The following is a 27,585-nucleotide window of genomic DNA, read 5'->3' as shown; positions in this document are numbered from 1 at the left end:
TGTTTAGTCACAGCTAATTTCACTCCGAGTGTTTGTTATTAGTGTCGAGCGTGTCCTCCGCCAGCCCGCTCATTTACTGCTTATCGCTTACACAAACGCCACCTTATTAAAGCAGATAATGAGTTTAACGCCATGAGCCGGTCAGTGGAGCGGAAGCTAATGAAGACATTTATGAGGGTGAAAGCGAGTGAGAGGGTGAGGCGTGTCTGACAGAGCCGGCGCTAACGGCTTCCTTTAAACGACTTCTGTCCCGGTCCGTCAGCGCCACGTTCACGATGGCCCTCCATTAATGAATTCAGGGCAATGCACAGCAAACCAGTTTATAAGATCAAATGAAGGAGGGTGTTTGGACTGAAGCTCTCTGTGCTGAGAGAAAATCGAGAAAGAGAGTTCAAACAGGTCATATCAAGACATTTTTATTGGGTCACACAGGTACTCTCCAGCTCTGCAGCTCTGCTCCAGCAGGTAAAAGCCACCTGTTGGAACTAACCGTGGTCACGTGATGCGGGTGTTTTGAGCACAGTCTGGAAGCATCTGCACTTCCTGCATCGACACGTCAGTACAGAGCATCCCATGCCTAGTTCCTGGAATTCTACACCTCTGGATTATTTTCCCTTTGATTCCTTTAAAGCAGAGGTGGGGAACTCCAGGCCTCGAGGGCCAGTGTCCTGCAGGTTTTAGATCTCAACCTCGGTCAGCACACCTGAATCACATGATTAGTTTATTACCAGGCCTCTGGAGAACTCTGAGGCATGTTGAGGAGGTCATTTAGCCAAGTCAGCTGACACGTCTAAAACATGCAGGACACCGGCCCTCGAGGCCTGGAGTTCCCCACCCCTGCTTTAAAGCAGGAAAAGTCAAAGTGATTTAACACTGGTGAAACTCCACACACTTAATCCCTGAGATGTGTGAATAAGAAGATTTTCTACATGAAGAGAAAGAAATATGTAAAATTAGAGAGGTTTTGTGGCTCGCTGCTCAGATTGAATGTTTCTGTTGATTCACAGAAAACGTCTGTTTTTATTTTTCTATAAAAAACACATTATTACAGTCGAGAGTGAAAAAAGTTTAATTCTTTATGTTCTTCATCACTTTGGTGAAGCCTGAATGAGCATGAGGCAGGTCTTCATCAGCAAACTTACAGTTCATGTCGTCCTTGGATCTTTGCAAGGCCGATTCTGGCCCGCGGGCCTTATGTTTGACACCTCTGCTTGATGAACCTTGGCTTTAAAATGAAGCCCGCCTTGTGTTCAGGTCTGAGTCTCCTCTTTAAAAGTAACACAGCGGCCATCATTGCCATCTGTGGCTCCAAGCCCAGAAACCCTGCGTGGACCAAACGGGGACAGAGTGGGTCACCGGGTTTCAGGCAGGGCGATCAACTTTAAACATGGAGGTCCAAGGCGTCGTGGGAGGAGGACTGAGGCGGCGTCCTGAACTCCAGGTTGAGCTGTCCCTGACTGCGAGAGCGAGACAGCAGGAAGGACGGCAGAGCGTAACGCTGCGTCCGCTGACGGCGAACACACCTCCCGCCTGAAAAGAACAAAACACACGACTGAGGTCAAACTTTGACCGAAGCACAGATCTAAACCCTCCTGTTATACTGTCTCTGTGATCGAGCAGCAGACGGATCCATCTGCAACCAGAAACACCGAGCTTCGGAAACACGAAGACTTTCATTTTAACCCTAAGTGTCAGATCTGACTGGCTCCGCCCACAGAAGAAACTCTCTGTGACCGCTCGCCCACACGGAGAGCGTGAAACAGCCTCCACCTCTGGGACCAGCACGGTCGCTGCAGTCGCTCTCATATTAGCAAAGGTCTGAAAATATCTTTGCTAATGACACTGAAACAATAATTACTGACTCCACAGACTGTAGGTCATGCTTTTATAGTGAAATACAGATTTGATTCCTTTGGCGTTATAGAGTTTCCATCTTTATTTTTTAAATGAAAAGAATGACAAAACGCGGTGACTGCAGAGAACAGGAGAGAAAACTTCACTCATGAGTAACAGTTAATAATAATAATCCAGAAGCTTCTGTTCTCTGTGATGACTTTAAAGCTTTTTAGACATTAAATATAAAAAATTAAAATTATAACAAAAGGTCACTTCAAAAACCAAACTGCATTAGATTTTTCCACGTCAGTGTACGGGCCGCATGTTTGGGTGATGTGGGCCACTTGCGGCCCCTGAGCCACGAGTTTGAGAGCCTGGTACAGAGTAACTTCACTGGCACAGATGGGCTTCCGTAGCCCATGTAGCATGGTTCTGGTAATGAAAACATAAAAAAGTGATTCTTATAATAATTGTTGGACAGACCTGACTGAGACTCGGGTTTGTCGAAGATGTCGGCGCTGCCGCTCCAGTACTGAATGGCCGTCTTCCCGTGGTAATCTCTGATGTTGGTTTTAGCATCTGATTAAGACAAAACACGACAGTTTCCTCTGGATTAAAAACATATTGTGTTGGTGTTGTGTGTGAATTCTGTTTGAGTCAATGGAGTCAGACTGACAGGAGTGAACATTCAGACGTCATCTTTGCAGGGTTCAAAGAGACGCCGGAAACATATTGAGAGGTACATCTCCATCAGTGAATCTTAAACTCAGGTTTAAATTCACAGGAGGACACTTCAGAGAGTCGCGCAGGCACAGGAAAGGATGTCAACCTGTATCCCTGCATTTCCTGTCAAGTGAAATGTTCTGTTTAAGCCTTTGTCTTCATATTTACAGCTTGGGGGCGCGGCGGTTTGGCCTGATCTCTAATGAAAGACATCTCAGTTTATTATTGGCTTTTATGTGACAGACTGACAGGAAGCTGTCTGTGTGCTGACGCTGCCCAGCAGGAGATAAAAACTGCTTATTCTGGGGTCATCATTCAGCATTTGTTTCATCAACTAAAAGACAGAAACATGCATCTCTGACAGGAACGCCGCTGATAGTAAAGGTTTGTTTTTCCTTCAGTATCTGGATCACTTAGAAATGAGCTGTGCAATTCTCTCACAAAGTTTTTCACTTTTAAATGTGACTTCCTCACAGCTCAGAGTCTGTGGGACCCTGCAACCACCAAATGGATGGATGGACAGAAGGAGCGAGGGAAAGATGGAGGGATGGATGGATGGATGGAGTGATGGGGGGATGGTGGATGGAGGGATGATGGCATGGATGTTTGGATGGATGGATGGTGGATGGTGGATGGGGATGGATGGATGATGGATGGTTGGATGGAGTGATGGGGGGATGGTGGATGGAGGGATGATGGCATGGATGGAGGGATGGTGGATGGAGGGATGGATGATGGTGGATGGGGGGATGGATGGAGGGATGGGGGATGGTGGATGGAGGGATGATGGCATGGATGTTTGGATGGATGGATGGATGGATGGTGGATCGGGGATGGAGGGATGATGGCATGGATGGATGGATGGATGGAGGGATGGTGGATGGATGGATGGTGGATGGTTGGATGTTTAAGTGGATGGATGGAGGGATGGTGGATCGGGGATGGATGGATGATGGATGGATGATGGATGGTTGGATGGAGTGATGGGGGGATGGTGGATGGAGGGATGATGGCATGGATGGATGGAGGGATGGTGGATGGATGGAGTGATTGGGGGATGGTGGATGGATGGATGATGGCATGGATGTTTGGATGGATGGATGGTGGATGGAGGGATGGATGATGGTGGATGGGGGGATGGATGGATGATGGATGGTTGGATGGAGTGATGGGGGGATGGTGGATGGAGGGATGATGGCATGGATGGATGGATGGAGGGATGGTGGATGGAGGGATGGATGATGGTGGATGGGGGGATGGATGGAGGGATGGGGGGATGGTGGATGGGGGGATGGATGGAGGGATGGGGGGATGGTGGATGGAGGGATGATGGCATGGATGTTTGGATGGATGGATGGATGGATGGTGGATCGGGGATGGAGGGATGATGGCATGGATGTTTGGATGGATGGATGGATGGATGGTGGATCGGGGATGGAGGGATGATGGCATGGATGGATGGATGGATGGAGGGATGGTGGATGGATGGATGGTGGATGGTTGGATGTTTAAGTGGATGGATGGAGGGATGGTGGATCGGGGATGGATGGATGATGGATGGATGATGGATGGTTGGATGGAGTGATGGGGGGATGGTGGATGGAGGGATGATGGCATGGATGGATGGATGGATGGAGGGATGGTGGATGGATGGAGTGATTGGGGGATGGTGGATGGATGGATGATGGCATGGATGTTTGGATGGATGGATGGGGATGGATGGAGGGATGGATGGATGATGGATGGTTGGATGGAGTGATGGGGGATGGTGGATGGAGGGATGATGGCATGGATGGATGGATGGAGGGATGGTGGATGGAGGGATGGATGATGGTGGATGGGGGGATGGATGGAGGGATGGGGGGATGGTGGATGGGGGGATGGATGGAGGGATGGGGGGATGGTGGATGGAGGGATGATGGCATGGATGTTTGGATGGATGTTTGGATGGATGGATGGATGGATGGTGGATCGGGGATGGATGGATGATGGATGGATGATGGATGGTTGGATGGAGTGATGGTGGATGGAGGGATGATGGCATGGATGGATGGATGGATGGAGGGATGGTGGATGGATGGATGGAGGGATGGTTGGATGTTTAAGTGGCTGGATGGAGGGATGGTGGATGGAGGGATGGTGGATCGGGGATGGATGGATGAAGGATGGATGATGGATGGTTGGATGGAGTGATGGGGGGATGGTGGATGGAGGGATGATGGCATGGATGGATGGATGGATGGAGGGAAGGTGGATGGATGGAGTGATGGGGGGATGGTGGATGGAGGGATGATGGCATGGATGTTTGGATGGTGGATGGAGGGATGGATCATGGTGGATGGGGGGATGGATGGAGGGATGGGGGATGGTGGATGGAGGGATGATGGCATGGATGTTTGGATGGATGGATGGATGGTGGATCGGGGATGGAGGGATGATGGCATGGATGGATGGATGGATGGTGGATGGAGGGATGGTGGATGGATGGAGTGATTGGGGGATGGTGGATGGATGGATGATGGCATGGATGTTTGGATGGATGGATGGTGGATGGGGATGGATGGAAGGATGGATGGATGATGGATGGTTGGATGGAGTGATGGGGGGATGCTGGATGGAGGGATGATGGCATGGATGGATGGATGGATGGATGGATGGAGGGATGGTGGATGGATGGATGATGGCATGGATGTTTGGATGGATGTTTGGATGGATGGATGGATGGTGGATCGGGGATGGATGGATGATGGATGGATGATGGATGGTTGGATGGAGTGATGGTGGATGGAGGGATGATGGCATGGATGGATGGATGGATGGAGGGATGGTGGATGGAGGGATGGTGGATGGTTGGATGTTTAAGTGGATGGATGGAGGGATGGTGGATGGAGGGATGGTGGATCAGGGATGGATGGATGAAGGATGGATGATGGATGGTTGGATGGAGTGATGGGGGGATGGTGGATGGAGGGATGATGGCATGGATGTTTGGATGGTGGATGGAGGGATGGATGATGGTGGATGGGGGGATGGATGGAGGGATGGGGGATGGTTGATGGAGGGATGATGGCATGGATGTTTGGATGGATGGATGGTGGATCGGGGATGGAGGGATGATGGCATGGATGGATGGATGGATGGTGGATGGAGGGATGGTGGATGGAGGGATGGTGGATCGGGGATGGATGGATGATGGATGGATGATGGATGGTTGGATGGAGTGATGGGGGGATGGTGGATGGAGGGATGATGGTATGGATGGATGGATGGATGGAGGGATGGTGGATGGATGGAGTGATTGGGGGATGGTGGATGGATGGATGATGGCATGGATGTTTGGATGGATGGATGGATGGTGGATGGGGATGGATGGAGGGATGGATGGATGATGGATGGTTGGATGGAGTGATGGGGGATGGTGGATGGAGGGATGATGGCATGGATGGATGGATGGATGGATGGAGGGATGGTGGATGGAGGGATGGATGATGGTGGATGGGGGGATGGATGGAGGGATGGGGGGATGGTGGATGGGGGGATGGATGGAGGGATGGGGGGATGGTGGATGGAGGGATGATGGCATGGATGTTTGGATGGATGTTTGGATGGATGGATGGATGGATGGTGGATCGGGGATGGATGGATGATGGATGGTTGGATGGAGTGATGGGGGATGGTGGATGGAGGGATGATGGCATGGATGGATGGATGGATGGAGGGATAGACAGAAGGATGGATGGATGGAGGGATAGACAGAAGGATGGATGGATGGATAGATGGATGATAGATGGATTATGGATGGATGGATGGATGGATAGACAGATGGATGATGGATGGATGGACAGATGGATGGATGGATGGACGGATGGATGGATGGATGGTTGAATGGATAGACAGATAGAGAAGAGTAAAGTCTCTGGCTGAAGGTCTTTAGTGAAACTTTTTCTCTGGTGTCTCCAGGAGGAACCAGTTTGGATCTCTGTGATCTCCAGAGATCGGAGGCCTCGGGGAGGTGGTGGGTGATTATTGGAGATTAATAATAATTATAATGGATTGCATTTATATAGCGCTTTTCTAGGCACCCAAAGCGCTTCACAATTCCACTATTCATTCACGCTCACATTCACACACGCTGTCAGTCATCCTTAAACAGAGGATGACTGACAGCGTGTTCGCAGTGTTCGGGTGTTAAGCTTTCACACGTGTTGCCTGTTGAAGTTTCTCGTGTCGCTCACATCTATCACTCTGTTTCCATCCTGACTCTTTAGTCGGAAGTGTTTTTAAAATTGGATTTTGAACAGGGATCAAAACATAAATCTTCCCAGAGTCCAGAGTGGAACATTTCATATGTTTAACATCATGTTTCACCCCTCTGGTGTCGCTGAAGCAGAGCCTGGGCAGGCTTCAGCACCAGGATACCAAACATCAGGTGATGAATGACGCAGCCCTGTGTGTCATGTTTGCACCAACGCTCTCCTGCAGGCTTTTTGCTGTGGGATGAATATTCCTGCTGAACTTTACTGTTTGATGCCACGTTTAAAACTTGGGGAAGTTTAATCAGGACACATGCGGCTCGCGGTGATATCCCTTTTGTGGAGGCTGGAGGCTGAACGCAGCAGCTAATGGTTACCGCTGGTAACCGACTCTGGTTATTACAGGCTGTTTAACTCCCACCGTCGCTCCACCCACCGGCCTCAGAAGGAGAAACCAAAGCTCGCCTCCACGGCAGCGAGGAGGCCTTTTCCTGAAACCATATCTGCACTCGGAGCACCAGCTGAGTCCGGCTGCTGTAATTTCCCTGGTTTCCAGCTGCTTTCTGGTGTGAGTTTCAGGAGCTCTCACTGACGTCCTGCACAGTTTGGCTTCTGTATCGTCTCAGGGGTCTGTGAACTCTGCATGCTGAAATCGAAAACATGCAAACTCATCGTCTCATCTTCCCTGGCACAGAAACGACAAAGTCCTTAAGGAATCTGGGAGAAGGCTGGAGACCCGTTTATACCCGAGCCGCTGGCGTGGGTCAGGAGCTGCAGTGGGTGGAGCTTCACGTGAATACAGTTTGAACTGAAGCCGTTTGATTGGCAGCTCAGATCTGCTGATTTCCTGCTGCATTTTATTTTGGCGGGTTCTCCTCCGTGGCCATATGGAAACATGCTTCGTGTCTGACCCTGCGGACTGTACGTGTCGGCGGCCATTTACGCGCTCTGACTCACAGCATATGGCAGTCTGCGGCTACAGGGGATCAAACCGCAGGGATCGTCACAAGTCCATCATGGCGGCCTGAAGCGCAGGCGTGCCTCATTAGCGAACTGCCCGCCTCGCCTCTTCCTGAGGAGGAGGGCGGAGGTGAGTATTTGGACTTGACTTGTCAGTCTGAGCGCTGGGTGGGTCTTTTGTCTGGCAGAGGCGATCTGCATCAGTGCTTCTTCACCTCTGCCAGCCTGTGAGGCGTGCAGGAGAACAATCCCTCGCTGCTTGATTCGCGGTGTGAATATCAATTTGAAAACTTCACACGAAGAAAAATCCTCACATGAATCCTGCTTCAGTGGAAAAACAGTCCGGACACGAAGCTGCAGCTTAAGGACGGGTCGTTGTGATCTTTGGTCTGACTGTTAGCCGCTGCTCTAACTTCTGCTGTTTCAACTTTAATCTGCACATAAACCGACAGACAATTTTAAAAAGTCTGCATGCAGAGCTGGGTGCTGCAATAACGATCTGCAGGTGGGATCAGTCTTAGTAAATGTGTAATTTTCATGCTGCTTTTTAATATTCCAAACGATAAACAACGTCATAAAGCAGCATCAAACAGCATCAAGCTCATCTTCATCAAACAAGGGGGGGAAACAAGAACGGCGCAGCTGCAGAGTGCAGTGCGACTGTGGCCTTCATCAGTTATTAAAATAATAATGAATTACATTAATGATACTGAACACTGTGGTGAAGAGAGGTGGTGAAGGCAGACTCACTCTGAGTGTTGATCAGGGTCTGAACGACGTCCTGGTGTCCGTGAATGGAGGCCAGGTGAAGAGCTGTGTAACCCTGTGAAGATTATCAGCTGTTACCTCATCACTCACAGCAGCAAACACTGAGGCAGCTTCTCGTTAGCTCAGTCATAGAAGCTATATCACTGTGTAATTGTACACGGTGACTTCACGGACAGGACCTGACAAAGCAAACTACCCGAAACCAACACTAACCTACCACATTTACTCTAAACTACCACAAACAAACACTAAACTACCCAAAACAAACACTAACCTACCACATTTACTCTAAACTACCACAAACAAACACTAAACTACCACATTTACTCTAAACTACCACACAGACCCCAAACTACCAAAAAAAACCCACTCAACTACCACAAACAAAGGCTAAACGACCACATAGACCCTAAACTACCACAAAGAAGCACTAAACTACCACAAACAAACACATAACTACCACAAACAAACACTAAATTACCCGAAACAAACACTAACCTACCACATTTACTCTAAACTACCACAAAGACCCTGAACTACCACAAACAAGCACCAAACTACCACAAACGAACATTAAACTACCACAAAGACCCTAAACTACCACTTTTACTCTAAACTACCGCTAACAAACACCCAGAGACAGCAAACCACCAAAGATGCGACCCCCCCCAGACAGACTAATTGGTGGATGGATGGATGGATGGATGGATGGATGGATGGATGGATGGATGGATGGATGGATGGATGGATGGATGGATGGATGGATGGATGTTCAGGTGGATGGATGGATGGATGTTCAGGTGGATGGATGGATGGAGGGATGGTGGATGGATGGATGCGCTGTCTTTGTGTTCAGGTTGTGTTTGAGCTGTTTACCTGTTACCGTGGTTATGTTTTTATGCACTCACATCAATGCGTGAGCACTTCCTGCCATCAGCAATAACAGCAGCTGTTGTTCTTGGTTTCTTTGGAGTCACGAAGAATCTGTGAGCGTGTCAGTCTGAGCGCTCTGATCACTGACAGATGCTTGTCCACGCCGCTTCCTCTGAGCGGCGGGTGTGTAAAGTGGATGTGAGCATCATTTGTACGCTTTAACACAACGAATCCCAGAGGAGGAGCTGCTGTCAGTGTCATAGACAAATAGACGCCCTCTTTGCTGTCACACCGCCATCTAACGTGCGGTCTGTGACAGCAGACAGTCGGTGTTGATTACAAGGACGGGTCTGTAGTTAACGGGCCGTAAACGGGCCTGGAGAACACAGAGACGCCTCGTCGTCACACTCCTGCCGTCCTGTCAGCGCCCTCGCTGCGAGGCGCACGCGTTCCCAGTATCACCTCCAACGATCAGAAGAGGCTCTCTCAGTTTAACTGCTGGATCATGCGCTTCTTTGAACAAACAACAGATAAACACTTATGCGTCACTTTCAGGAAGGCAGGAAGACGGAAACACGCCATCTGACATTTTGCTGAAAGGTTGAGCTGCTTTTATGTGTTCAGGTGCACTTTGAGCTTCATATCGCAGGTAAAGGCCACCTCAGCAGGAGGTCCTGAGAGCCAAGGAACATCAAGGTGAGGCCTCAGCCTGATCCAAGAAGTGCCAGCGACACCCCAGAGCTGCTCTACGTTTCACTCTCATTAAATACAACCTGCTAAACCACCTCAGCGCATATGCTAACCCTAACTAACCAGTGTCTGTGAGAGCAGACGGACACGACTGCCGCTGAGCTGATTCTATATCTGTGAACAGATCACAGTGAAACACTGCTCTGATGGTGATATCTGTAGCTTAACCACAGTCATGCAGCTCTTACTGTGACTAACCCGACCCCCACAGTTAGTTTTAGACATCTGCTCTTATCGATATAATTCCAGGTCTGCACATCGATATCAGAATTTTGACGTGTTGCAGTCTTTGAATAATGGAGATGTCAGAGTTCAGAAGACTCTGGGGTAAATAAGGTGATGGAAACAACTGCTTATTGATCAGTCTGAACTCATAATGGAATCAGATACACGACCTAAAAGTCCACAAAAATCCCTGTTTGAGTTTTCTGTAATGCCCTAACCCACCAGCAGGAACAAGACCCAATGCTAGAACATAATAATATACATTATTATTAAGAAGCCACATTATTCAGTTGCATGCTGAACATTAAATGCAGTTTTAGTGGTTAAATGTTCTGCTTGATTTCTCAGAGACGTCCCGTGTGTCGGACGTCTCTAACATTTGGGACAGATTTCTCAAATATTTGTGTTTCCTTGTGTTCTTGTGCTCTAATGACAAACATGGATTTATAATAACAGGTCAGAGTAAATGTCAGTGGTGGTCAGGTCAGTGGACCTGGCCCTGTTTGTGCCACACTTCTGTGAACATGAAACCAGTTATTTATCATAACAGCCATAAAAGACGCAAACACGCCCAAACTAAGACAAAGACATCAAAAGAAATCTGAGCTCTTCTGACTGAAACAAGCTCCAAGCCTTGCTCCTGTCTCTTTAAGGCCTACTTTCTTCTGATTGACCGACATCTGGAAGCCTGCCAAAGGACAGCACCCGGGTCTCGTGAGCTGTCTGCGCAGGTGGACCTGCACTTGCTGTAGCAGACAGACAAAAACTTCCTTATTTACCCCAGAAAACTTCAGATAGACTCAAAATATCCAGAAGGAGACACAAAGTCTCAGAACACCTTAAAAAACGACGTGAACAGAGACGGCGCAGACGGCGAGCTGCTGGGCTGCACCAGGTTTCAGAGGAAGCGGGATTAAAGAAGCACGAGAGTGCCGTGAACGTGAGCCCAGCTGTCGGGGTGGAGATGCCAGAAGGCGTTTTGTGCGGTGTGCTGCTCTGTGGACTCAAAGGTGCACTAAAATACGACTTACCCCCTTCAGAGAGCGGCGAGCGGCATGAGGAGGTCAGAGAAACACAGAGTTAAATTCAGGAGATCAAAGACGGTACCGCTCCGGGCGCTCCGACTGAAGCTCCATCGACTTAAAGAGCGAGACGGCTGATCTGTAGGACCGCTCGTCTCTGTGCAGATCTCAGAAACATACTTACATGCTGGTGAGGAGGATGAGCCGAGAGTGGGATGAAGAGGCGGGAAAGAAAAACAGAGAAACAGGGCAATGATATCACTGAGGAGGAAGAAGATGTTTAGACCTCACAAACACTTTTTTTACACGTGAACATCGTCAGCCTCTTCACCACAGGTGGAGAACTCCAGGTCTCGAGGGCCGGTGTCCTGCAGGGTTTAGATGTGTCCTTGATCCATCACAGCTGATTTAAATGGCTAAATGACCTTCTCAACATGTCTTGAAGTTCTCCAGAAGCCTGATAATGAACTAATCATTTGATTCGGGTGTGTTGATCCAGGGTGAGCTCTAAAACGTGCTTTTCCCCGCGCTCACCACAGCGCCATGTTTTTTTCGTGAACTGCATTAGAGCAGCTTTTAAAATCCAGGTGATTCATAAAAGTCCACCATCCTCTGCTTGGCCACTTTAGGAAGCCTGCCGAGGGGCAGCCCAGTCTAACAACTCGTTTATACTACAGCTGCCCTGTAATAATATAACATTACTGGTGTCTCTACATCATCTCCAATAAATACAACAGCAGTAAGGAAAGGCCTTTAATCATATTTTTAGTGACAAAATGTGAAGCTGATTATTATATTATTATTTCACTAAGATGCCAAATTACAGCTCATGTACTTGGATTCCTGAACAGAAAGACGAGTGTTCTTCAGCTGCTGGGAGGTCATTACTGAGGCCTGCAAACATCCAGGAACACCTCAGAGTTTCCAGAGAGCACAAAGATCTGGGCTCTTCAGTCAGCATCTTTGTGGCAGCTGCATCCACAGCAGAGATCCCAGTATGGTTTGGAGGCGTGGGCAGGTTAGTGAAAATCAACGGTATCATGAACAAGAAGGTCGAGTGGAACACGTCCTGGAGCGGAAGTGACCGATCGTGGGCTCAAACACCAACAATCGTTAAAGCTGCGTGGGGACAATCTGACCAGGAGAAATGAGTGTGGAGCTAACGGACTCAAAGATCGATGGCTCAAAAGTTTCTTTGGAAGTAAAAAAAAAAGGCTTTGATGACGTGTCTTGGTTATCTTTCTATCATGGACAATCCCTCCCACCCCATGCACGCCCCCATGATGGACCATCGGAGCAAACGCAGCAAAAGACTCATTGGCCCGAAATGCAGAACTGACCGCCACAGGAAATCCTTTGTCCCGGTGCCAATAAGACTGTTTAACTCTTCCTCACTCTGTAGGTGATTTTCCTGAGACGATTACCTATGTTATTCTGTTCCCTTTCAGACCGTGCAATATTACCCAACAGTACCTTATTGAATATTTGTTTCATCCCCCCATCATACGCTGCTACTCCCTTTATTCTATTGCACAATACTATGTCACTTTCTAGAGTCGCCTGCACTGATAGTTATTTATTCTCCAGGATACAGTCATGTATATTACTTCGTTAGAGTTATTTGATACTATGTCTTGCACTTTCCTACTGTATATTACTGTACACTACTATTGTATATCTTATTCATCTGTTCCTCTGTCTCTCCTGCTGCTTTGAGCATGTACATGACAAAAGAATTTCCCTCGGGATAAATAAAGTTATTCTTATTATCTGTGAATAAGGACTGTTAGCTGCTCTGTGCTCTTGTTTGTGTGACCAGAAGGGGGGCACATACCTCTGCAGGAAGCATGTGAAAATCCCCTGCATGCAAAAACATTTTAATACTGGTGATTGTATAATCTCTTCTAAGGCAGGCTATAAGGCACCTGCCCCCCCAGCTGCCCCCCTGTAGAGCCACCCCTGGTGACCTGGCTACTTTGTCCCACATTTACGTCTAATATGAAAAGTCAACATATTTAACAAGGAAACAGCTTTTTTTTTCATATTCACCAAAATCTTCCTGACATTTGGGACTTGATTTATAAATGACCAGGGCTTTGCTGTTCCCTCCACAGTTAATTAACCATCCGCTCTCATCCAGCCGTGATTTTACGGCATGACAGAAGCACACAGAGGTGTCCTCACAAGAAATCTGCTTGAATGCATAAAAGCTGTTTTATTTATTTTCATTGAATTCATGAAATGAATAATAATTGTATTTCAGTGTCGGTGCACAGTTTAAATCGGCCTTGTTTCCTCCTCTCGGAGCAGCACCGAGGCGAGCGTTTACGCGGCTGCAGGGAACATCCATTAGCAAAGCGCCGAAGCCTCCAGATCGTTACCTGAAGCGCGAGCGCCCCTCTGCTCGCGATGCCGTGCTATGGATTATTGATTTTTGATTTGCTGGCCCTCGAGCTGAGGGCCTTTTTATCAGAGCCATTACCTCCTTAACGATCAGAGACAAAAGTTAATTATGTAATTATGGAGCCAATAAGTGACGTGTCTGCTCCGCTTTGCGCTGCTGGGGCTGAAACATTATCTCCTGTGTGCACATGATCGGCAGCGGCGGGCGGGCGGAGGCAGCAGATTAACGCTCACACAGGCAGATGCCAAATTGAATTCTCCGGACCCACGGCTGTCTGGGAAGCCATTAAGTAATCACAACATTGGCCCTCTTGAATCAATCCGCCGTGCGCACAGAGCGGCGGCGTGCGCACGCTCTCTTTTTATCGACTGTGAAGGAAAAGAAACAAACACGCGCCGCGAGCATTTACGACGGAATGAAGTGGGAATAATCTGCTGATACAAATGTGGGTTATTCTCCGTCTCGTTGCTCCGTCTGTGGCCGTGGAGTTTATAACTCGTCTAGTTAAATGACGGCTTTAACTCTTCTGATTCGGAGGATTGTGATTGGCTCCTGTGGTTTGGAGAACTCTGCTCTTCAACTGCCCTCAAAGTAATCGAGTATTTTTCAGTTCAGCTTTGGGACTTATTCTAAAGTTTTCCAGCTTCACATGAGGATGTTTAGTGCCACGGTGTGATATCCATCCCGTCCATGCAGATCCAGTAAAACCTGCAGGAAGCGCTAACACCCCCACAGACACGCCCTCTGCAGAGGGAGCCCGGTGAGGTCACAGGGTTACTTAAACCACTCCTCGGTGGCGGGATCTCCGTCGTGGTTCACCCAGAGTGCTCTGGGTCACGTCTCTGCTCCATCACGTAGATGTCGGGGTCGGCGTCTCCAGCCGGCAGGCCCGGCGGAGTCAGTGAAGGGGTGGAGACTCTTTGCTTCATCAGGTGGTGAGCTCCAGCTCACAGTGGGACAGTCTGCAGCTAAGCCTCTCCACCCCCCCTCTTCTGGTCCTCAGCTGGATCGTCCTTCCCACCCTCGCCTGTGACCACCACAGCGATGAGCTTCCTGTGGAGGGTGGCTGGGCTCAGCCTTGGCGGAGGAAGAGGCCACACCTCCCCGAATCTGATTCTTCCCGCGGTTTCTTCCTGATAAAGGGATTTTTTCCTTCCCGCTGTCACCAAGTGCTTGGTGGTTTTCTGTATTATTGTCGGGTCTTTACCTTGCAATATAAAGCGCGTCTAGGTGACAGTTAAAACTGAGTTGAGTGATTCCCACAGACATCAGCCCACAGGCTGTCAGTGAGTGCAGATTACATTTAGGCTATAACACTTTACAATGAAGTAAGAACTTCCTGTTTTTATAGCTGAACAGCAGCTCAGGTATCAGGAGGTTATCATTATCTACGTCTCTGTGTTGTTTTAGCAGATCTGCAGATTTGTTTTCTTATTGAGGAATCACTTTTCAAATCTGCGACTGGTGTTTTGAAATGAATTAAACTCTTAAAAACTGCTGTAAAAACTGACCTTAGGGCTTAAATTAAACCAAATTAAAGAGCGAGCTTTCCTCGGTGAGCTGCAGCAGAAGCAGGGGGAGGGTGGCGGCTGAAAAACGCCAGCCTGTTTGTCGCTCGTCAGCAGGTTAACGCTCTGAACTTCACACACGATGCAGTAATTGGAGGGGAAAGGCCTCATGGGGCGTCCACTGTACACAACCTGGAGGTTAAGGGAGAGCGCGAGTGATTTAACTGGATAGTCATAAAGCCCCTGCAGGCTCGGCAGGAAGGAGAGAGAGCAGTACAGCTGCAGTGAGGCGCTGATACGTGAGAGAAGCAGAGGCTTTTATTTTGGCGGTTTAGGCTGATGTATTATTGGCAGACTGACACTGATTCTCCTGTATACGTGCGCTTCAGTTCAACCCTGATAGTTTCTTAGCTTAATCTTCAATGTGCAGTTTATAAACAACAACAACATCAGTCCTGAGCGCTGCACACAGACCAAACACACACACACACACACACACTCACTGATCTGACGTTGACATCGGCTCCAGAGTGAAGCATCATGTCCACGGCATCCTCACGGCCGTGCCTGGCTGCCCAGTGAAGTGCCGTCTGAAAACACACACACAAACACACACACACACACACACACACGTCTGGTTTATTAAGTTCGTGGGGACATCCCATTGACATAATGCTTTCCCTAGCCGCTTACCCTAACCCTAACCATTAAAATTGAATGCCTAACCCTGACCCTAACTCTTACTCTAAACCTAAACCTAACCATATCCTAATTGTAACCCTGACACTAAAACCACATTTTGAGTCTCAGAAAAGTCTTCAAACTCATGGGGACGGCACTTTGTCCCCATAATGACTGTTTGTCCTAGGGATGGGTATTGATAAGATTTTCACGATTCCGATTCCATTTTCGATTCTGTTTAACGATTCGATTCTTTATCGATTCTTATTTTTAAAAAAGGAGAACACTAAGGTCGATTAGCTTAGAACTTTGTTTTATATCTTCTCTTTGAACAAGACAGAAATTTAGGAGTAACATGGCCTTACAAACCCAACAGTGAGATCTTAAGAGATCCACAGCCTACGGCTCTTCAATGGGGTGTCACAGGGTCCCCGGGGGAAAAAAATTGTAAATGTAAAATAATAAAATAAATATTCTTCTGTAGCAATAACAAAGTATAACATAAATTATTCTGTAGCAATTACACAAGAATATCCAGTAATGTCCCTGCCTACAATTAAACACATTCACTTACCGAAAATTGGGGGCATCTGCTGTGGCAAATGGGTAGCAAGCCTTTGACCACAAACTTAGTCACTGCTCGGTGACATTCATCTATCCTGGCCTGAAAGGAGACGCTACCGGTAGACTGCAGCGAGAACTGCCAGCCAGACTCTGTCTGTCTCATCATGGTCACCTAAATGCACAGTAATGGCAGGTTTTGTAATAAGGCAGATCGCGCTAACATAATATGCACTGTTAGTTGATTATTTACCTGCCGCATTAACGGGAGAGGACGTGCAAACGTTACCGCTGCTGCTGGGTTGAGATTCACGAGTCCGGAACGGAATTAAAAACACGACATTCATTTAAGGTCATCGCGTGTTTTGTGAGCAAATGCTTTTGCATATTCGTAGTGTTTCCTCCCTTAAATGAAATATCTACTTTGGAAGTATTGCAAGTTGCCCTGTTGTCATCCGTTCTCGTAAAGTATAACCAAACTTTTGAGCGTTTGAGCCGCCATGTTTCCTGCCAGGTAAATGACGCTCCGCAACGTGGTGACGTCATTCGGGGCGACTGGAATCGATAAGGGAATCGTTTGCAAAAATGCCAAACAATTCCAAGGAATTGAAACAGTGGGAACCGGTTCTCAACAAGAACCGGTCTTCGATACCCATCCCTAGTTTGTCCCCAAAGTATTGTGGCATGACAATTTTCTGTCCTCACAAAACTATCTAAACACACACACACACACACGCACACACACACTGTGAAAGTCTGATGATTTTCAGATTGAGCAAGCTCTTCTATTTCCACCTCCCCCACCCCTCCCCCTTCCTGATCCTGGCTCTCTTCCAGCTAAAAAGCAGTTCTTCCTTCCCACTGTCACCAAGTGCTGCTCGTACATTGTAGTTGGAATTTTCTAGTAAAATCGCTGTTGGGTCCATTTTCTGCTACATAACGTCTAACCCAGCAGCGGAACCAGAGACACCCACACCTCCTCCAGCTCTGCAGGTCTACATGGGCTCTCCTCCTAGCTGAACATGCCTTACCTCTGAGCTCCTCACCCTGCCTCTGAAACGTCCTAAGCTGGAAGTAGCATCTGTTCTGGAAAATGGTGGTCACTTTTACATTTTTGCTCCAGAATGGCAAACAGAAGAGTTTGCTGCTTGTCAATGTTTGGAAGGTTGTTATTCTGTCAGCAGCTCCTTTACACATATGTGAAATGAGCAGTGTGTGAGAGTGGCTGCTGTTTCATAAAGAAGACATAAATGATGATTAGTAGTAATAGGTGGCAGGTACTTTCACGAGACATGGATATGAATTTGTCTTCACTTCAGAAACTTGGAAATGTTTGTCTCATCTGAGTAAAGGGCCAGAATTAGAAAAACATCTGGAAATATTTCCTTCTGCATTTTTTCTTAAAAAAAGAAGAAGAAATGATTGTTGACTATCGAAGAGCTGCAGGTTGGTTTCCTGTCTGTGGAGTCCTGTCCTCACCCACAGAGGGGACGTGTGGATATCTGCTGAGGACATTGGTAGAAACCTCAGACTGAGAGCAGAAAGTCCTGCTTTGAAGTGAATTCATGGTTAATTAGTTTAAACAGATTTGGCTGCGAGCTGCACGCAGACACACAAACTGCTGTGAGATAATGTGAGCTTTAATTTAACCCAACAGGACTTAACTCTCTGCTAAAGAGCCACATTCAAGGACGGTTATCCCATCGCCAGTGTGTTGTATTAGAACGTGCCGCTAATTGTGTTTCTTAATGTGCTCTAATCAATCTGAATAAGCGGCCTGTGTGAAGGACACGAGGATACGAGCGCATTCACAGCGAGGGACAAACATTTAGAAACATTTGTATTTAAATCTGCTCAGTGAGCGAGCTCACATTAACTCTGACTGTGTGTGATGGTTTCATCCTGCTCAGATAAGCCGACACGTTCCCCTCCCACAGGATCAAAAATCCGGTCTCACCGTCACAGCTGCAGCAACACTGGTGCAGTTTTACAGAGCTGTGAAGTCTGCAGCAGGAAGTCAGAGTGAAGTCACCGTTTTTCAGTCTATCCATCTGTCCGTGTGTCCGTCAGCCCACCATCCATCCATTCATCCGTCCATCTGCCCATCTGTCTATCCATTCATCCATCAATCCGTCCATTCATCCATCCATCTGTCCATGTGTCCGTCATCCATCCATCCTTCCGTCCGTCCGCCCATCCATCCATCCATCCATCCATCCATCCAACCGTCCATTCATCCGTCCATTCATCCGTCCATCCATCCGTCCATTCATCCATCCATCTGTCCGTGTGTCCGTCAGCCCACCATCCATCCATCCATCCATCAACCATCCATCCATCTGTCTATCCATCCATCATCCATCCGTCCATCCATCCATCCATCTGTCCGTGTATCCGTCAGCCCACCATCCATCCATCCATCCATCCATCCATCCATCCATCCATCCATTCATCCGTCCATTCATCCGTCCATCCATCCGTCCATTCATCCATCCATCTGTCCGTGTGTCCGTCAGCCCACCATCCATCCATCCATCCATCCATCCATCATCCATCCATCCATCCATCCATCCATCATCCATCCATCCATCCATCTGTCCGTGTATCCGTCAGCCCACCATCCATCCATCCATCCATCCATCCATCCATCCATCTGTCCATCCATTCATCCAGCCGTACATTCATCCATCCATCTGTCCATGTGTCCGTCAGCCCACCATCCATCCATCCATCCATCAACCATCCATCCATCAACCATCCATCCATCTGTCTATCCATCCATCCATCCATCATCCATCAGTCTATCCATCCATCCATCCATCCATCCATCCATCCATCAGTCTATCCATCCATCCATCCATCCATCCGTCCATCCATCCATCCATCCATCCATCCATCCGTCCATTCATCCATCCATCTGTCTATCCATCCATCCATCCATCCATCCATCCATCAATCCGTCCATTCATCCATTCATCTGTCCATGTGTCCGTCATCCATCCATCCGTCCGTCCGTCCATCCATCCATCCATCCATCCATCCATCCATCCATCAGTCTATCCATCCATCCATCCATCCATCCATCCGTCCATTCATCCATCCATCTGTCCGTGTGTCCGTCAGCCCACCATCCATCCATCCATCCATCCATCCATCAACCATCCATCCATCTGTCTATCCATCCATCCATCCATCCATCCATCCATCCATCCATCCATCCATCCATCCATCCATCATCCATCCATCCATCAGTCTATCCATCCATCCATCCATCCATCCATCTGTCCATGTGTCCGTCAGCCCACCATCCATCCATCCATCCCTCCATCCATCCATCCATCCATCCATCCATCCATCCATCATCCATCCATCCATCCATCCATCCATCCATCCATCATCCATCCATCCATCAGTCTATCCATCCATCCATCCATCCATCCATCCATCCATCCATCTGTCCATGTGTCTGTCATCCATCCATCCGTCCGTCCGTCCGTCCATCCATCCATCCATCCATCCATCAGTCTATCCATCCATCCATCCATCCATCCGTCCGTCCATCCATCCATCCATCCATCCGTCCATTCATACATCCATCTGTCCGTGTGTCCGTCAGCCCACCATCCATCCATCCATCAACCATCCATCCATCTGTCTATCCATCCATCCATCCATCCATCCATCCATCCATCCATCCATCCATCATCATCCATCCATCAGTCTATCCATCCATCCATCCGTCCATCCGTCCATCCATCCATCCATCTGTCCGTGTGTCCGTCAGCCCACCATCCATCCATCCATCCATCCATCCATCATCCATCCATCCATCAACCATCCATCCATCTGTCCGTCTGTCTGCCCACCCATCATCCATCCATCCATCCATCCATCCATCCATCCATCCATCCATCCATCCATCCGTCAGTCTGTCCGTCCATCCATCCATCTTTTCTGGTATGGGAGTGGGTATACTCTGGATGGGTCACCAGTCCATCAGAGAGAAAGACTTCCTGCACATCTCTGAACTTGCTCATGATGACCTTTGACAGAACTGCAGTATCTGATACTCTGGGAATAAGACAATAAGAGCTCTACAATAACCATCAAAGTGGACTGACTCTTCTTCTCCACATTTTTAAGTTTACAATGTTTAGTTCTATTTTTAAGCACTGGGTGCTGCCCCTCAGCAGGCTTCCAGAACCTAGCTAATCTTAAGATAGCTGGCTTGAAGGGGAGGAGCTAAACAGCTAGTTTCAGAGAGAGGGTGCACTGAGGGGCTGCACTGAGGCCCAGTGTTGTCAGATATAGAGGGATTATTTTGAATCATGACTCATGGAAAGCTACTCTGGTGAAGTCCAGGAATAAGAATGTGGAGCTGAAAGCAGCAGATCCACTTTTCAGAGTATTTTATTTTTCTTTGTGTGTAAAGTTCTCATTGGCAGCTGTGCTAACACTCCACAACAAACACTGCACACAGAGAAACAAAGATGGACTTACAAACTGTGTGTCCGAGTGAGTGGAAGAGGAGAAAACAGAAAACGTTAAACTTTAGTGGGAGAATGAAGGGCTTGTTTCAAATATCTGAATGAGTGAATGATTGTTTTGCATCTCTTTCTGGTCCTTTGTTGTTCTTTTGCCTCCAGACTGTAATCCTACATGGAGCAAGGAAAGATACTAAAGTGAATGTAGGAGGAATCGTGGTCATTTTCTGTTTTTTTTTAATGGAGTTTCTTGTCCTTTAACTACTTGCAGTGGTTTTTGATGTCTGTGGATATATAATCCCACACAACTCATCAGTCCTCTGTGCATCCGGAGCGAGGATTGTAGCTCGTTTTGCTTTAATACAGCAAACATTTATGCAGATTTATGACTTATTCTGATGGATATTAAAGTCGTCCTGATGCGAGTCCTTGGTAAGATGCTGCGCTTCCTCCTCACACTGCTTCATCAGAAGCTCCTCCTCCTGGTCCTGTTATTTGGACCCCCTCCCTCGTGGTGCTGCTCTAAACTGGATTAAACAGCCCGAACATCGTTTTCTGCTGTTTTCCGCCCATTTAATTATGCCGCACTGATGTTCCTCATTCAGCCAACAACCGTGAGCGTGAAAACCGAGCGGGGCGCCGCCATCACAGGAACAGGAGGGGAAAAACCTGTCAGTGTCCACAGGATGCTTCATGGAGGTTTATTTTGGCGGCGTGCCCGTGTTGGCGGCGAGGTGCAGACTGACCACTGAGCCCAGAGTTTTCATTAAAAGGTGCTAACTGAAGCCGGCCTCACCCGCCAGCCTCCTCCAACACTCGACCAGATTGTTCGTGCCTCCGCCTCAGCCTCACACAGGCAGGTGTGCAGGACTGCAGAGGACACATTTATTCATTTCCTCGAGTCAATCAAGAGGCAAAACTTACTTTTCCAAACTCAAACATGGACTGCTTTTCTTCTCAGAGCAGATTATTCTATATTTACAGAGATGCTCTGACGAGCCATAGGCCTCGTGTTATGAAAAGAGTCAAACTGATCCGGACGAGTAGAAAGCACTGATGCATCTGAATAACGATCAGCTTGAATTAGAGTCCAGAATCTGTTAGTTTGAATGAGTTTCTTTCTGACATCTTTGATTTACAGTCTACTACAGGAGTCGTTACCACCGAGAGTGAGGACACATCCTCACAAACACACGGCAGACTGAGAGACCTGCACGCTGTCTGGATGCAGGATGTCTGGATTGTGCACAGTGCAGGGATTTTCTGTTCCTTTAAATGGTTAACGAGCCAACTAGAACACGGGCCAACTCTGCTCTGTGTTACACATTTGCAAACATGACAGACACCTGTCCGCCTCAGCGGGACACTCGGGCCTCCGAGAGACGCTCACAGCCGTTGTCCTCGCACAGATCCGGGGGTAGCGCCAACAGTGACCCGGCACAAACCGCCAACTGCCTGCCAACAGTCGGGCTCGGTGTGCCGAGCATCTGTCGGCCCTTTGGAGGTGGAGGAGTGACGCGCGGGATGAGTTAGCGCCACTCGCCTGGAAGCAGCAGGCAAAAAGCACATCAGAAAGGCGTCAGCTTCACTCCTTCCGTTTTGATCAAGCGAGGCATGAAAAGGAGAGCAACGCTGTCAAGTGGCGAGAGGGCTACACCATTGATGTTGTTATTTCTGCTCGGGGAGGTCCGTGCAGCTAATGGGGGGAGGGGGGGGGGGCACATTAGGCGAGGCCATATGGAGGGGTCCCTTTGCCGGAGCTCTTGAATAGGCAGCTTAGAGCTGTGTGAAATTCTGCTTGTGTAGAGTTTTCAAAGACAGCCTGCAACAGCTCTGCCATATGTGGCGCTCTGAAAAGCCGGCTCTTTATTGGCTGCGGAGTCACACTTTGACTTAACAATGAATGTGAGGAACATATGCTGGGACGGGGTCTCAAAGAGCTGCAGGAGAAGAAAGGAAACCACAGATCGATGCAGGAGCGCCGCTCACAAACAAGGACAATCTCGCCGTTCCCGAGATCCTCCGCTCAGCACCGTGAAATCAAACCGCCACCAAATAAAAGTACAGAGGCTCCGGCGAATGGCTGTGGAGAAATTATCAGTCCCTCCCATCTGCTGGGAGCCGAGCCGCCTCCCTTCAGGCTCGCTGTCTGCTTAGATATTAATTACCATGTAATTACAATATCATTACACACGCCCGCTGTCTGGCTGCTGGGCCGCTCCAATCGCACGCAGGCCTAATGAGCGTGGACCCGCCATCCCGATGCGGCGTCCAAGGCGCGCGGCGGACAGCCACTCGGCGCCAGCGTGTTTGAGCCCCCCGAAATCTCCAGACCCCGAGACACAAAACAGCACAACGAGCTGACCACAGACAGGAAGACGCACATGCGATAAGGCCGTGTTGTTGCTGCGTTTCTTCATTTTATCAGTTTGAATCATCTCTGACTTTTTAAATTTTTTTCCATATTTGTGTCCGTTTCTGTCTCTTTGTCGTTGTTTTGTGTTTCTTTGTATTTGTGCTTCTTAGCTTTCGGTTTTAGTCTCTGTGCGGTGGTTCGGCGTCTCTCTGTGCATGCCGTGTTCGGTAATCCGTCCATGTTGCTGTGATTAACCTGATGGCAGGCTGTCAGAGCTGTCAGCCATTTGAAGAGAGGGCTGCACGGCTCGCAGCGCAGTGTTGCATTTCTGCAGGTGTTTCAAACAAACACAGCAGAAGATTGGACGTCTGAGCGAGGCCTGTTTACATGAACTGAATTTTACATTAACCCCGCCCTCTGCTCGTGTGAACGTCCGACTCGTTTAAACTCGCCGTGGTGACGGGAGACAGGAGGTGAGGGAGCTGCTCTCTGTGATGTGGGTGCTCAGCTAATTGAGGCAGAAGGCAGAGGTGTTCTGTTGTGTTCAGATGATTCATGTTAACGAAGCCAAACTCACCCCCTTCATGTACGGCAGGTTTGCATCACAGGAGGCCGTCAGCGGCAGCAGGAAAGAGTCAGAACACAGAAGCCGATGAATTCACAGTGAAACAGCCTGAGAGCGAGCAGGACTGAAAACAGGAGGGATAAAAGCTGCTGGCTGCTAAACTACTGTCCAAACTCACGTGGAACAAACACATCCCGTCAATTCAGGTTGATTTATTGGTCATGACCTTTCACTCATTCAAGAGTCGAAGTGCTGCTATATTTATTACTGCACTGCAGTGGTTTGTATCATATCTATCTAATAGACTCCAGTTTGTACATGTAAATGGAGAGTCCTCTTCACACACTGAGGTTAATTATAGTGTTCCACAGGGCTCAGTGCTAGGACCAATTCTGTTTACATTATACATGCTTCCCTTAGGCAGCATCATCAGAAGACATAGCATACATTTTCAATGCAGATGACACCCAGCTCTATCTGTCCATGAAGCCAGGTAACACACACCAATGAGTTAAACTGCAGGAATGTCTTAAAGACATAAAGACCTGGATGGCCGCTAACTTTCTGCTTCTTAATTCAGATAAAGCCAATAAAACTTGTCAGTCACTATGTGTTTACACACCTCTCTGCATTTAATAATTAGTTATTATTAATCTCTGGCTGCACAGCGTGCCTTTGTCCTGTCCTCCTCCCTTCACTCCTGGAGACAGTAAAGTTTTATTTTAAAGGTGAACCTTCTCTGTTTCAGTTTGCATTACACTTTTTCTATTTTCAGCTCAAAAACAAAATGACAATTCATGCAAACTACAAGTGGGTGCAATAACAGGTAGGTGTTCAGCACAGCACAGACCACCAGCAGCCTGCAGCAACCACTCCCCAGGGCACATTTTTCCCTAGCAACCGGAGGTTACCGTGTGGTGGCTGACCGGTCTCTGGACCTAAATCCACGTATGATGGTCCCACCCAAGCCTCTGTGCTGGATGGATGTTTTACCCATGGTTCCACATACTAGCTTCATTTTGCTATCATTTGTGCTTTTATATGAATTCTTATTTATTTTGGAGCGTTTTCTCCACCATTCAGAGCTTTTTACCTGACCTTGTGAATGCAGGCAGTCTGCTATAAAACATTTTGTACTAGAATTAAAGAGTTTGTAGGTACAAACGTGTTTTGCCTGCATAAAGAGAATTGATGTAAGTGTGAATATAACCACAGTGTATGTTAAAGACTTCATGGATCAGGTTTCATTGAACAAAATCATTTTTTCTGTGTAAAAATCTACAGTGTGACTCCTCGGTTAGCGTAAGTGAAGCTGTTATAAGCTCAGCTTTATTCATGAAAATGATTACAGCTCTTCTCACAGGTCAGCGTAGTTTACTCAGGACGGTCCTGACAGTAACCATGAAGCCTCCGTCCTCGGTCTTCTGTTTATCTGATCCTCTTCCTCGTTCTCACTTGCTGCCTGACTCTCAACAGCTTCTTATCTAAACTAATAGGATCATTACCCCCCCTCCATTCATTCAGCTGCACTCCCCTTTCTTTCTTTTCAATAAGCAGATTACTAACGTCTTTGTTGCTCTTTGAACATTTAATTTCCTTAAGCCAATTTTTTTGTGAAAGCGTCCGGCTCTAAAGCCATTTATCGACGTTTGCTGACAGCGTGGTGACGGCAGAGCTCAGGTGGAGCGGCAGGCTGCAGCATGGAACCAGAGGAACACTTATTATTAAATGAACCAATTATTACTGTCTGCAAAAGTAAAGCCACGCCTACCTCCTGCTTCCAGTAGAGAGCTTCAGATTAAAGGCGGTTCCTGTCCAAAACAACACAACAAAGTTAGGAGGCAGACTGGGAGCTTTGAAAGTTTGGGTCCAGAGGTCCAGTTCATGGTCTCCAATGAGCTGAGGTGAAGCTTAGCAGGAAGCTGCCTGTGAGGACTCACTGCTGCCTCTGCTGGACATCAGAGGACCTGCAGGTTTTGATGTTTAATTGTTGGTTTTCACTTGTTTTTGGTTAGATGTAGTAAAAGAAAACTCAGTCAGACAAAGACCAGTCGGTGATTCTCTGGAAACCTCCGGTCACTGGAGAAAACCGCGTCACCAGATCGGTGGCTGCTGTTGCCGGCTGTCACCAGATGAAATCAGTCACAAAGACGGTGCTGCACCAACGTAAACGGTTGTGTTTTTACACTGCAACCAAAACATTTCCAAAGGTGCAATTCTTATTGTGAAGGCAACCATACTTTAATTCTCTTCATTATTGGGTGAGTCGATCTTCTGCTTTTCGACTGCAGCTTGTTCAGAATGCTGCTGCACGTCTTTTAACTGGCACTCGCAGATGCGAGCATATCGCCCAGTTTTATATTCACTTCATTGGCTGCCCGTGCATTTTAGGATCATTTTAAGCTGCTTTTATTTGTTTTTAAATGTCTGTCCAATGCTGCCTCTCTGTACCTCTCTGAGCTTCTTCATCCATACATACCTTCCCGGTCCCTCAGGTCAACAGACCAGCTCCTCCTGAGCGTGCCCAGGACTAATCGTAAGCTCAGAGGGGATCGGGCGTTTGCTGTGGCTGCACCAAAATTGTGGAATGAGTTGCCTTTACATGTTACAGAGGCACCTTCCTTATCTGTTTTTAAATCAGGTCTTAAAACATATCTATTTACCTTGGCTTTCAGCACAGCAGGACTTGTTGATGTCCTTATGTTTCTTATTAATTATATTATTTTTAATTTTAAGATATTCTATATGTAATTTAAACTGTTTTCTCTTCGTTTTATATTTGTAGCACCCCTAACCCTAACATTGCTGGATGTGCATTATAAATAAAGATGCTATGCTATACTTCGAGCAGACAAGTCAGCATCTTCTATACAGATACGGGCGACAGGCTTTCAGTGCAGCATGGTAAACCTCTCTGTGACAGGTTCCACCCACTGACACCAGCTACCACCCACCAGCTGGTTGGTGAATGCACATATTTCCATGGGAGACCGACCCGTGTGACCTTTCTGTTCTCTAACCCTCCTCCGTGAAGCTCTTTGAGCTGCACGTGTGAAACAGAAATAATTCAGTCATTCTATGAAAATATGACCTGGACGAGTGAGCAGGTAAGCAAGTGTTTTACTTACAGTGATGAAATCCTGACGAGGTGAGAAAAGAGGAAAGGAAAAAGGAAAGAGTTCAAGTGTTTAGAAGATGAATCAGAATAGCGGCGTGCTCACTATATCAGTCCTACTGCACGCGCTCCAGCTAATGCACCAGACTCTATTCAAGCATCGCTGTGTGTGTAACAAACACTGATGCTGATGGCTTTAATCCAGCAGCTACTAATCACTAAATGACACCTTCTGCGTCAGAGCACCGCACAGGAGCACTAGACCTGAAGCGGACCTTCTTTAGCACGAGCCCGGGCTCCTGAGTGAGCAGCCGGCGCTGGGTGGCCATGTTCCCCACGGCACAACTCTTCAGCCACTCCTTCTCCAGAGGATCCAGAGAAACCCTGTGGAACAGAGACTGGGAGAGGAAGGGGAGGGAGAGGAGAGGAGAGGAAGGTGACCTCCATCTGTATTTAAACTATAACCGAACACCAATGAAGAAGCGATGAAGCCCAGGCTGT

General features: G+C 47.8%; 1 protein-coding gene across 7 annotated transcripts in view; it reads right to left on the bottom strand.

Annotated features, from left to right (window-relative positions):
* Positions 1-1,053: 1,053 nt before the first annotated feature.
* The window catches only part of LOC134630312 (ankyrin repeat domain-containing protein SOWAHC-like), a 56,790-nt gene continuing 30,258 nt past the window's right edge, over positions 1,054-27,585 (bottom strand). The window contains exons 1-5 of one of the 7 annotated variants that reach the window (XR_010094284.2): positions 16,578-21,054; positions 8,815-15,912; positions 8,523-8,753; positions 2,320-2,415; positions 1,054-1,530 (exon numbers count right to left, since the gene is read on the bottom strand). Coding sequence is in view for 1 of the 7 variants with exons in the window: in XM_063477501.1 (XP_063333571.1) it covers positions 27,041-27,109; positions 27,360-27,482 (192 nt within the window). In the remaining 6 variants the exon portion in view is untranslated. The other 6 variants (XR_010094285.2, XR_010094281.2, XR_010094283.2 and 3 more) reach the window with 6 other exon arrangements.

Source organism: Pelmatolapia mariae, linkage group LG7 (genome assembly GCF_036321145.2).
Source record: "Pelmatolapia mariae isolate MD_Pm_ZW linkage group LG7, Pm_UMD_F_2, whole genome shotgun sequence".
NCBI lineage: Eukaryota > Metazoa > Chordata > Actinopteri > Cichliformes > Cichlidae > Pelmatolapia > Pelmatolapia mariae.
The sequence above is the reverse complement of the archived record's forward strand: the minus strand, read 5'-3'. Positions and strand labels throughout refer to the sequence as shown.